The sequence below is a fragment of the Pelodiscus sinensis genome, chromosome 5, assembly GCF_049634645.1.
Source record: "Pelodiscus sinensis isolate JC-2024 chromosome 5, ASM4963464v1, whole genome shotgun sequence".
NCBI classification, from domain to species: Eukaryota; Metazoa; Chordata; order Testudines; family Trionychidae; genus Pelodiscus; species Pelodiscus sinensis.
The window spans coordinates 88789341-88802349 of record NC_134715.1 but is presented as its reverse complement, the minus strand read 5'-3'; the positions used below and the strand labels follow the sequence as shown (position 1 = coordinate 88802349).

Genomic DNA, 13009 nt, shown 5'->3' with positions numbered 1-13009 from the left:
GTAAAGAGGGTGATGAAATGATGGCATCCCTCCCACATAGCATCACTGGAATGTAAACAGGAGATTTAAATAGAAGCAGCAGAATTGCCACAGACCACCCCTCCAGATTGTACCTCCCAAAACCAGGACGCTCTAATCAGGCAACATCTGTGGTCCAGCAGAACCACTGATGTTCCCTGATGTTCGAAAGCCCAGGGTCAGGGAGATCTGGTGGCATGGCCAGAAGCCAGGCAGAAGGACTGGTGTCCAGCCACCCCAGCCAGGGCTGGCAGCAAAACCATCTGGGTGAAGGGGAAACTGGGGCCGGAAGCAGAACCAGCAGCAGGGAGCTGCGCTGGGCTGGGGTGCCTCCCATAGCCCAGAAAATTTCCTCATTCATGCCCAATCAGGTCCCAAAGGTGCCAGACCAGGGAGGTGCACCTGTACTAGCAACAGCATTATATTGGCTAGGGATGTGAATGAGTAACTGGTATTTGATAAGCATCACCCTTAATGGGTGATGCTTACTGGGTACAGATTAACTAGTACCCGGAGCAACCCCATGGGGGCTGGGAAGAGAAGTGACTGCCCTGCACGTGGGGAGGCCAGGAGCAGACGCCGTCCCATCCCCCCATGCTTAGGGCTAATGGTAGTGGCAGCCAGCAGCCCCAAGTACAGGGCACAGGAAAGGAAGCAGCAGAAGATTGGCTGCACAGGATCCTGCTTAATTGATTAACCTGACATTTAACCAGTTAACTGATTAACTGGGATTTTACATCCCTAATATTGGTATGAATGGAAGATGAGTGCAGAGGTTGGGCTGGGGAAGGGGTGGAACCCATCCTCTCATGCCCAACCAGCCTCTCATGCCCTCCCTGTGATTTTTCTGACTTATTCAACCCCAGATCTGATCAATTGATTTGTCTAATGAAATCTAATGGACAAAAACCCCACTAATACAATAGATACACCCAAAACCTGACCACAGCAAGGAATTTCACTGCATATGATTCTTCCCCTGTGGGGAGGATGAAAGAACAAACATAAGACAGATATTAGTCACATTGCTGGAAGGTACTCCGATATTAGAGTTACAAGTATACTATCAGAAAATACATAGAACAGAATAGAAAGCTGTGCATGAGAGATGGCATATGGGAAGGGGAAAAGGCAACAATGGAACTGGTGTGTTTGGGACAGAGAGATCACAATGAGATGAAACTGGAGTAAAAGATAAAGATGGAGTCGGGGGCAAAGTTGTGAAATATGGGAGATTTCAGATGAAGTGGAGCAAATGCTGGAACCTGGGGTGAAGTGGAAAGGGGGATATTTTCTGGAAGGATAAGAGATTATATGGATGTTTGGGAAAAGATTGATTTTTTTAAAGAGGAGAGAGGGGAAATGTTATGAAGCGAAATAGAGAAATAATTTGTCTCAGAAGATACTTGTGAAGGGCAGGTTTGTGGGTGTTTGGTTTTGGACTGTGTAGTGTGAAGAACAGGCTTTGTTGTTTGATTTTTGTTTGTTTTTGTACTTCAAAGAGCCCACTGAAGCCTTTTTTTCAAAGTGCTAATATTCCCTTTTGCAAACGCCATTGGACCCCTACTGCCGCTACCAACTTGTTACTCCTACCTGTAGTATCACACATTAATTCCTCAGGAGAATGGTTCTGTGAAGTATGATGCATTCCCTGACAGATGCTGACGTAACTTTAATGGGAACTGGGGGGACTCAACACTTCATAGTATCCCATGTTATTATGGGAGCTGGACATAATATATTACTTGACCTGCTAGTCTAGCCCTAATTTCTTCACAATAATTCCAAGTCATAGGCAAGGACTATCCAAGAGAACAGGTTCTGTGTCCTCTAAAATTTCTAAGCTCTTTCAAATTCACTCCAGTTCTTCCATCTTGTCATTGGTATACTAATTATGAATTATTTTCTCCTTCCTTCAGGTACTTTCCTCTTTCCACTTAAATATATGTTCTTATATATTTGTTCACTTTTAAGGACCGATGTTGTCAAATTTATTATACTTTTACCTGTCACAGATTAGAATCTGCAGCTATCTTCTGCTCCCTACACTTATAAATCAGAACTTTCCCAGAATAAAATTAGTCTACGTGAGAAAATAAACAGATCCTGCATTTGTTCTTTAAAACTACATTTAGAAACCATAGCTGGCACTATCATCGTTGTTTGTTATCTGTGTTATGGTCATGCCAAGAAGCACCAGTTATAGGCCAGGGCCCCATTAAACCAGGAACTATACAAACAGAATAACAAGATGGCCCTGGAAACAGTTTTTATTTATGGGAAGCTAAATTAAAATAAACCTATATCTTTACATTTTTCATACAAATACCTGTTTTTGTGCAAGCACACAAAACTGAACATGTATGATATGCCCACTTTATCCTAGAGCATACTCCCAGCTAGTTGCTCCCATAGAAGAGGATCCAAATCAATAAATGATTTTAGAGAAAAAGTCCATATATGACTTTTGATCCCCATTAACTAAATTGATTTCTGCTGATGTGAAAGTACATAAACCTTTGGATTTTACTAGTGGTCATTTCTTTCGTAAGTCCTTTTGAGGCAGGTTCTCGAAATACTTTCAAAGACAGAATTCAAAATATCATTCATGGAAGACAAATTGTAAAAAAACACAGCAGATTTAGGGTTATTTTCCTATGCCCAATACAGGACACCTAGAGGGGGGCTGCCAGCATTCGGGGCTTTAGCCCCACAGTGTATGTGGGGAGTAAGCCACCAGCATTCAGGGCTTCAACTCTGCAGTGGGGGGTGAAGAGTGAGGGGAGCCACCAGTGCTTGGGGCTCTAGCCCCACAGTGGAGGGTGGGAGGAAATGGGATGGGGGTGGTACCCAGAAGTGGGGGCAACAGAGAAATGGGAACGGAGCTTCAGCCAGCAGTGGGAGCAACAGAGAAAGGGGTTTCTGCCTTGGGGGGGCACCAGCAGTTGGGGCTTCAGCCCCATATTCTGGAAAGGCTGCCATACTTCCCCCCTTCTTTAGGGTGCGCAGGGAGGAAAGACACTATTACTACCTGGTTACTTTCTATGTTTCTCCCTTGGCACCGTGCCTGACTCCAAATACCACGTGCTGGTGCCTGCTTTACTGCCAGCCACATTTATGAGGTGGCAGCTGCTGCTGCTGCTGCTGCAGGATTGAGTGGGGATCTCAGGGACCATCAGGGGGGTGTGCAAACACAGAACATTTTACCCCATTTAAAAAAAAAAAAGTCGGAATGCCTAGAAGGCATCTTAAATACAGGGTAGTCCAGGTAAAAATGGTATGGATTGTCACCTTATCCAGATGTATCCATGTTTTCCTACTCCGAATTAGTCTGAATGGATCTTTGCCAAAATCTCTTTAATTCCTTGTAGATGCTTATATCAAAAATATAAAAGAAAACTTTACCAATAAATACAATCAAAAGTAGACACTCCTAAAATATATTCATGTTTTGGGTCAAAATTTATGATCTTATTTTCATGCAAAAATATTACCAATGACATATATTTATGTATTTATTGTTTGAAAGAAACATCCACAGTAACCCTGATGTCCCAACAGAAGATTATAAGGCACTATGAAGATTAATCAAACAACATATTTTAGAAGAGGTATTCTGGCCCACTTTTGTACCTGCAACCAAAGAATGTCATACAAAACTAAGGAGAAAGGGTATAATCCTCCATTCTGTCAGGCTCAATCCTGTGGCTACTCCATGGTAGTCTATTTTACAGAAACACATTATAATAGCCTGAGAGCTGTCTTAACTTCTGCCTACTCCCTACAGCTCCACCCCCTTTGCTGGTTGTATGGAAGACCAGAGCTGAATAAGTTTCCACAGTAGTTGTACGCCCAATTTGAGGATCCCTGTTACTAAGATGGGCCTTCAGTGACCAAGATTGTGAGTTTTGCAACAGTTTTGCACCAACAATACAACACAAAGCTGCCTTAACACCCTGCCTTAACCTTCAGAACTGAAACAGATGCACACATATTTTTTAAAAAATCAACTCATGTAGTATACACACACACACAATATATCAAGTCTATAGAGACTAGGAGTCTCTGAATTTCTCCCAGAATTTAGGAACATAGGTTCAAACAGACTCTCACTTAGCTAGAGATTACACAAACCATTTGTTAGAAAAGTTTTTTTGTATTGTATTTTATTTTGTAGTAATCAATTAAAATATTTAGTACAAAACTAATATTACCAATTTTGATATTAAGCACAAAGGTATTAATTTTTATTGATCTCCAAATTCCCTGAGTAGAGCACAGAAAATTCAGCTGACACTTTTGGAAATGCATCAGATAATCAACAATTAACTGGTGCAGGGGCAGATATAGGGCAGGGCGAACAGGGCGGCCGCTCTGGGCCCCGTGCTTCAGAAGCCCCGCGCATGCGCCGTGGCACCGCTGCGCATGCATATGGCATCACTGCGCATGCGCCGGGGCAAAGGGGGGGCCCCGCAAAACGGTCATCTGCCCCTGAACTGGTGCTTTGGGTTTTCCTTTCAAAATGCTTCAAAGGAATCTATATCAGGTGTTTGATAGTTATATCTTTGTATAAGGTAGGCTAAATTCTGAACTATGCTATACTAATGTAATCTATTACACAAAAATAAATACTTTAATGACTTAATTTGAGTTGCTTCAGATTCAGTCAGTTTATCAGGGATCAGCATCTAGTCCAAGTAATTAAAAATTATTCCAAGATTAACACCTATGCAAAATGGACCTAACTGGTGCCAAACCAGAGAATTTGCTGAACCACAAGCAATTAATATTGTCTAGAAACATTACCAACACTTCCACTGCTTACTGGGCTCTTAGAAAACATTTAGTAGTAAATTAGAGCTAAATAACAGCACTGAACACTGGGAGCCAGGACTGCTGGCTGTAAACAAACTTTACAGCATCACAGGAAACATGGTCATACCCAGGCTAAGTGGACTTTCAGCTACCTAAAATCATGCCAGACCAGAGAGTCCTGTACTAGAGAGGTTCAACCTGTAGTATACCTGAAGACACAATTAGATCATACCAATATCTACCTAGCATGCAATTTAAAAGAAAATTTCAATAACTAGTGTTTTCAATTTTTTGCCATAGGTAACCATTTTAAGATGACAAAGAAAGAAGAGGTTACACAATTTTTATAATATGCAATTCTGCAGAAATAGTACCTTGCATTGAAGTTTTGTTAAATTATCAATATTATTGCAGAATTCAGACTAAAATCATCATATAACATGAATGGTTCAATATGCATGGCTCACTTTCATTTCACATATGTTCTGCATTGGTTAATGGCATGCATGTCAATTATAAACATGCATATGTGCGCATTCCTGTGATCCTAATCCCTTTATTTTCATGCTCACAAATCATGCATTAATTACCTGAGACGTTTGAGAACTTTCTTCTTAAAGATATTTATAAAGATTTATTTTCAAAATTTTAAGTACATCAAAAAGATAAAAATAGTTGCATTCTTTAAATCTGTGTTTTTAATAGCATAAACATTTAATTCCAATGTTCTCTAGATAAGGCTCCATATGCAAATCAAATGTTGTTTTAATTAATTAGTATGTTCCTCTTTGCAGGCACAGAATTTTTCCATTACTTTTTCACTAAAAAGATTTTTTTTAAAGAGCTACAAATTAAATTCAGTTTTCTGATAAGTTATTTCTGCACATCATCTGTATGGCCATCTGTTCTTACTACATCAAACTGATTAAGAAAGGATCAATAATTCTGCCAAGAAACAGTATATCCTTTTAAGCAATCGCTATACATGTAAATCTATTTATTATACTTTGCTTCTCATTTTATCAATATCAACATATATAGCCCTTTAAAATATAAAATAAAGTTATTTGCAAATGTTTACTGAAGGAAGACCAGGACTGGAAGTAAAAAGGGATTCTATGTCAGGATTAATGTATAATGAAAGAGCTATAGGTAGCTTGTGCCATTTTATGCTGGTCATATGCTAACCAAGGCTTTCCAAACTGAAACAGCAGGAGAGCTACCAGTCAGGACAAAAGAGTCTTTCCACTGATATCAAAGGGAGCTGAAACAAGTCTTTGCCTGAGGTCTACTTCCAAATAAATGAATGGGAGTGGAAATGGGCTCTCAGGAAGTTTATCCTTGCCCACACTATGCATGGCTTTGGCCAATTGTAACAGCTTCACACTTGAACCCTGAACTTACCAAAATTTCAAACAAAACAAGAACAGAACCACAAAACATCAAGAGCAAGATATTTCATCATTCTTCATATACTATGGAGGACTTATAGTATATCACTACTTGTAGCCACGGAAAATTCTTCAAAATTTGCCACTCAGATAATTTGCTTCAATGGAATACAGTTTTATAATTAAAATGCAAATAAGATAAACAGACATTTTGAAAATCACATATAGCCAGGACACAACAGCCCCTCAACTCCTCCCTCCAAGCTTTCTATTATTTGGACAGCTGAAAATAAGAAGGAGGGATAAGATGCCTAGCATTGTGATCTTTTGAAGCTAAATCCTGATCCTAAAACAAGTGTCACACAACCATATGTACATGTATATGTGTGCATTGCCACCAATATTACATGACTACATGTATGTATTCATAAACTCATTGAATTCCAAGGTTCACCCAAGTTTTGCATGGGTATTCATAATCATTTGGGATGTGCAAAGGAATGAAACAGCCAATCAATATGTGCCTTAGAGATCTCAGAGTAAAAGCAACTAATGCCAAAGGAGTTGTATCTATATGGAAGAAGATGACTTTATTTACAACCTATTTCAGTTTTTTAACCACCAGACTTTTTTGTTTTTAAAAAAGGTTAATATATAAATGGTTACTACTAGTAAAAAGATTTTATTTCCGTTATACCTTTATTGTTCCATTATTTTTGGCAATCAGATAAATATGGATTTATAAATGATTTAGCAGCAGTATTACATCATTGGGAAAGAGTTCCTAAAGGAAAAAATATATTTGTTTAAACAAATCATGCAACATAGAACCTGATTTTATTTTTTTAAATCAAGTTTTAATGTTTTGTTACCTCCTAATCCAGGTCTAAGACGATTATCATAACCATCCAAAAGTCTGTCTAGTATTCTTGTAAAGATAGTGATGTTATTCTTAGCTTCATCTTCTAGGGAGTCAGCCAGCACTGATCTAAAACAACATTTTACATTTTACACACTAAAATATATGGTTAGTTGCATACTGAATGTAAATGATGTTATCATTTAGCACTGAATTTTTCAGTTGCTGCCCTCTAATCTTCTCTATTATCCTAATCATGCCACCCTTTCCTTATAAAAATGTCAAGTGAGGAATAGGGATACAATAGTGAAGTCGATTAGCCAATGAGAAAAGCTTATAGGTTAATGCATTTCCTTTGCCCCTTGCCAGCAAATTTTTTAGCAGGCTAACCAGCAGCCTGGCACAGTCCTGGTTTGTGCTGGGTCCAGGACCTACCACTGCTGCAGCTCTGCATTTGAAATGTATTAGTAGCCAGCTGGGCAGTCAGCCTGGCTCAGTTCCGGCTCATGCTTGGTCCAGGAGCTCAGACTCCCCCACCCCTCATCCCAGACAGTGCCTGCTGCCACCAAGTGCTGCTTCCTCTTTATCAGAGGCCACAGTGCAGCAGGCAGCCAGTCTGCGAGGGGAGCTGGTTTTTAAACAGGCTTCCCTCGCAGACCAGCTCCTGCCTGGCACCCTGTGCTGCTACCTCTTATACAGAGGCAGCAGCACAGGATAGCAGGGGGCTCCTTGAGAGTGGAGCCAGAGTGCACTTGCTGCCAGCCCCAACCCCAGGGACTATAGAATAGTTGACTAACTGATAAGAATTCATGAGGTTAACCGACTATTTAATTAACTGATATTTAACATTCCTAATCAGGAGTATTCTGAAACATGAAAAATATGTGTTGTTTAGTATAAATATATGCACATACACTAATTATACATTAAATACATTAAACAAATGGTTTGAAAAACATGATTCTAAGTACTAATAGCCCATATTAAAATACAATAAATATTGTTCCCTATGAGCTCAATTAAAAATGTGGCTGTTCAAGTACAGAACCACAAAAAGTGCCATGTGCTTTCCTAGATCATTTACTCAGGGACTGATGTCCTTTCTTATGATACAAAACTATCTCCTTGGACCTATTGGTCTACTCCCTCTCACCTTCCCTCCTCCCTCCTCCTCCTCCCCCCATACACTATGTCTTCAACAGATACTTTTGATATGCCTCCACCCAATGGCCATATAATGTATACAAGCAGAAGTACTGACATGAAGGAAAACTCCACTGATCATGCTCAGGGAGTCCTCTGATGTCAGTACATAGTGGGTGGGCACAATGAGCAAGCAAGCTGGGCAAGAGCTGTGAACAGCCTAAGACCTATTGTGGGTTTCAAATGGTATTTAGAAACAATTCTTGTCTTTCAAATAACAAGAGTACTTCCCTATGTTTTGCATGATCCAACCATACCTTGTAAAAGTTAGTATGAAACTATAAATTAACCTAAGTGTGTCACAGACTTCCTTGGTGAAGAAAGAGACCTAGTTCTCTCCATTGATCAGCTCTTCTTGGAAAACAGCAATGAATCCAATGAAATGTGATTCTGCTGTCCAGTCAAGAATGGTGCTGAACATATTGCCTGGGTGTGAAACCCTATCCATGGTTTTGTATACCTTTCGTATGTTCTCCTATATAGAGTCTTCATATTTCAATGCTCTTGTGCAACCCAATTGTAAGCATCATTTATGTGAAATAAATGTTACCAGAACACCATCTTAATTTAATACCAGGTTAAAGCATTAGGACAGTAAAATGGCATATGTTAGATACATTACCAGTTTAAACTATTTTTCAAAAATCTGCACATATTTTTGTTTTTCAGATTTCTTATTTTTTGTGTGTGCTTATCTTCTGCAATGGCAGTGCTGATCAAGGAATTTTGGTTGAACAATATGTACTATGTAAAATTAAAACATTTTGTCTTACAGCAAAAGCAATTAGGTAACATCTTTACATTTATGACAAAACAACCTAAATATTAACAAAGAAAGGATTTTCCTTTCACCCTACAATTAACATCATGGAGGAAGTATTTAAATGTAAATTATTGCAGTCTGTGGTTTCCAAGATACTACCCTTATAATCAAGCATAATCAGTTCATTTACAACTCAAACGCCAAAATGTCACATGTAAATTTCTACACAGAGCTTTTAATCTTACTATTGCTGTTTTTCTTTGCTTAATTTTTAATAGCATGAATATCTGCCTTTTATATTACTCTTGTTAAAACATAATAGTTTTTTAAGTCAAGATATGATTGAAGAACCCAGTTATAGCACTTTAGAATGCAATCATACAATGTTTATTCAAATGGAAGATCTTTAATTAAGCAAATTGTCTCTTTGATAGCAGTGGGATTATTCATGTGAGTAAGGGCTACAGGATTGGGTCCCTGATGACTTTAATACTGCACCATATTTAGGTAAGAGGTAAAATAGACATCCTATTTTTAGAAATTATCGAGTCACTGAAAGATAACCACCAGGTAATTGTACTAGACCAAAATAAAAGCAAGGATTTTCAGCCATATGGATCCTTATAATTTTGAATGTCATATTATCCAGAAAACCTACTGCATTTACAATTGAAGCAAGTAAAATAAAGTTATACATGATAAATAATTGCACATTTAGGGAGTGTAGGCAACATTAAATTAATTATATTTAAAATTACTTTCTGGTATGTTGTCAATTCAGAAATTGAGATCTCTAAACAACAATATAAAAAATTGATTGAGCAACCAGTCTATTATTTTATTATATGGTCTGTGAAGTTGTATGCTATCTCCACCTAGAGGTTTAAAGCTTAAAAAATTATTTCTGGGGTCTGTTATGTTGACAACAACAACAACAAAAGACAAATCTATACTAAAAAATGCCAACATTATTGAGAAAGTGTAGTCTGATATTTGACTTCACAACAACCTATATCTTTGTCTATACCATTGTTCTAAGTGATTAGCTCATGATGTAAAATGGCAGTAACATACTAATTCCAATACATCCCTTACAACTCAGATGTTACAAAGAAAATATTTAAGGGTGTATTTTTTGTCTTTCAAGTGGTAGAATTAAAAATATCAAATCATGCTTGTAGCAAATTGTTTAAGACAAATTAACTTTACTTTGTCCCTTGAACTCCTCCTGCCACTGATCTAGAATTTGCCAAATGTTATATTAAAACAACTAATCAGGACTTTTTAGGAAACATTGCCCCCTTCCAGTATGTATCACCACTTATAGGAAATGACTATGACAAATCAAACACAATATGCCTTTCTGTTGAACAGCAATATGAAACGTTTTGCTCACCTTGTTGGCACCCCCACCAATAAAACGAGAAGAACCAACTGCATGTCATAGTGTGTCAATTTCTTCTTCATAGCTGCTGTTTTGCACAACCTAGCCATGCAAGAAAAATACAAATCCACTCAGACCTAGAGTGAGTGTTCACCAAGGAATGCTTTCAACTTAACCAGAGGAAAAATATATCACTTCAATGGGGAGGAAAAACCATTGGATTCCTACAGCACTTTCCTTTACTAGCAACTTATAGCTCCATCCTCTGCAAGGATTCTGTTTTGTACAATCATGTAATGCATAATCAAAAGTGGCATGTGAGCAAATGCATCAGATGCTTCTCTTTTCTGTAATAGGAAGCTCCGACAAGACCTAACAAATAATCAGTTTGTAATCATTCATCGGTTCACTACAATATTCCGCAACCCACTCACCCCAAAATAATCATCATGCCCATCCAGAGGTTCAATAGCATGACTGTGAACCAACCGGCGGCGCAGCTGTTGGACAGCAGTTTAAAAAAATAACAATGGCCATAGACTCACAGCAAAAAGAAAACGGGGGCAACCACAGGGCAGTGCAAAGTTGCAGAAAACGAGGAGCTTAGCTAGTGCAACGCCGAGTGCGTGTCTCGCCTGAGGTTAAGGGAGGAGAGCCCGCCGCCCCCGTGCATCTCCCCCCCCCCCCGAAGCCACCCAGACTTTCCGGGGGTGGGGGCATGCCCAGCAGCGCGAGGCGGGGGGAGGCTTTAGGGTCCCTACCTGGAAGCAGCAGCAGGAGGCGCTCCGAGAAGGGGTGGGCGAGAGGGAGTCCCCCAGTGCGCTGGTCTCCCGAGAGGAGGATGCCGAAGACAGGCAAACTTGGAGCCGAGCAGCCAGACTGCTGCGGCGCTGCGAGGAGGAGCCGCTCCGGAGTGCTGTGAGCGAGGCGGAGCAGAGCAGCAGCCGCGCGAGGCTGGGAAAGGGGCAGGAGGAGGCGAGCGAGCAAGCGTGCGCGCGCGCAGGTCGCAGGCACGCGCCCCCTTCAGCCCGGACTCCCGGGAAGGCAGAGGCGGGACTGCAGAGCTTGCCTTTCTGTCGGGCCGGCGCGAGCGCTGGGAGCCCGCGCGCTGCCGCAGCCTCCGCGCGCCCGTCAGCCCAGGGAATGCTTTGCTCCGGTGCCACCCAGCGCCAGGCACCCCACCCAGCGCGGGGCTCTTCCACGGAGTGGCAGGCAGCGCCCGGGGCAAAGCCCAAGCTCCCCGTTCCCCCCCCCCCCCAACTCCTTTACAGCAGCCGCAGACCTCACTAGGGACTGGGGACACAGCACGGGGCCGCTGAGCACCCTCCCCCCAGCTGCCAGGGAGCATCTCGGAGCAGCAGCCCGGTGGGAGCCCTTTGCAGCTGCTCCCTCGGGACATCCCTCTCGCTGATCTGGGCAGACAGGCTGCCGCAATCGCCCCCGCCACCAACTCGCACCCTGGCCCAGCGTATTCAAAGAAGTTTGCACTGAAGGGGGAGAGAGGGAGACGCGCTGAAACGATTCTTGCGTGGCCGCTGCACCAGCCCAACAGCAGCGAGCGCGACTGAGGCAAAATAGAGTGGGGAGGGAGATGGGGGTGTTTCCTTATTTAGCCTTTCACTTGTCAGCTCCATGTGCATCGAAGAGCATGTTATGTAGAGCTCAGCTGCAAAGCCCCCTCCACCCTCTTCTAAGGGGTTGTGTTTGATCTTCGTGGTTGGTATGCTCTGTTTTAGCTCGAGTGATGACATGCAAACAGGCTGATTGCACGAAAGTGGTACCTTCTGTTGAGGCATCTAATTTGAGATGAAACATGCAGACAAAGTCTACAGGAAACGAGGGGCATAGCTGCTCTCTAGGTGTGTTTAGAGTGCAACCCCATGTGAAGATGCAAAGCGGGAAAGAGAGGAGCTGCGTGGTTAATTTTTCTTCACGACTGATGAATCATAAGTTATGATGATATGAGCATATTAAACATACACGGGACACGACCTCCCCTAATGACAATGCATGAGTAAACGTGAACGAATAAATGTGGTTAGATACTGATAAGACACAAAAAAACATTGTCTATGCAAGAATAAGGAAGGAAGAAAAGGATCCCTTAAATGCTAAATAATATTTGCACTGACCTTTTTAACCTCTTAATCACTACTTTCAAAGTAAGTGTTTAATGTGCTATAACCTAAACAAACAATTACTGGGTTTTGTCTGCTCTATTTCCCACCCTGGGTATCATTAATATTCTCTTCTCCACTTACCCATTGGCACAATCTAATTGATATTCAGAGAGATGAAAAGTCTGTCATTTAAACCCAGCTCAGTATACAGACAGCTGAAGAAACAAATCTCACCTTTCTATCCAGCTTGCATACTTCTCTGTCCTTTTATATTATGGTGTCTTCCTTCTAGCAAAGAGTCTTTGTTTGATATTGACTGAACTACTGTTAATGGTTCTGTTTATTATTTTAGATTTTCTCACCTGAGTAGATCAGGCTTTGATAATTGAAGAACTAGATTTATTTTCAACATATCTGAAGAATGAAAATAAGGCTTACATAAAAATATGAGGAAGA

General features: G+C 40.9%; 1 protein-coding gene across 1 annotated transcript in view; it reads right to left on the bottom strand.

Annotated features, from left to right (window-relative positions):
* The window catches only part of LOC102445366 (gamma-aminobutyric acid type A receptor subunit alpha2), an 81642-nt gene extending 69058 nt beyond the window's left edge, over positions 1-12584 (bottom strand). The window contains exons 1-3 of the mRNA XM_006111926.4: positions 11195-12584; positions 10446-10535; positions 7097-7212 (exon numbers count right to left, since the gene is read on the bottom strand). Of these exons, the coding sequence (XP_006111988.2) occupies positions 7097-7212; positions 10446-10535; positions 11195-11832 (844 nt within the window). The 5' untranslated portion in view covers positions 11833-12584. The remainder of the gene's footprint in view (positions 1-7096; positions 7213-10445; positions 10536-11194) is intronic.
* Positions 12585-13009: the final 425 nt, after the last annotated feature.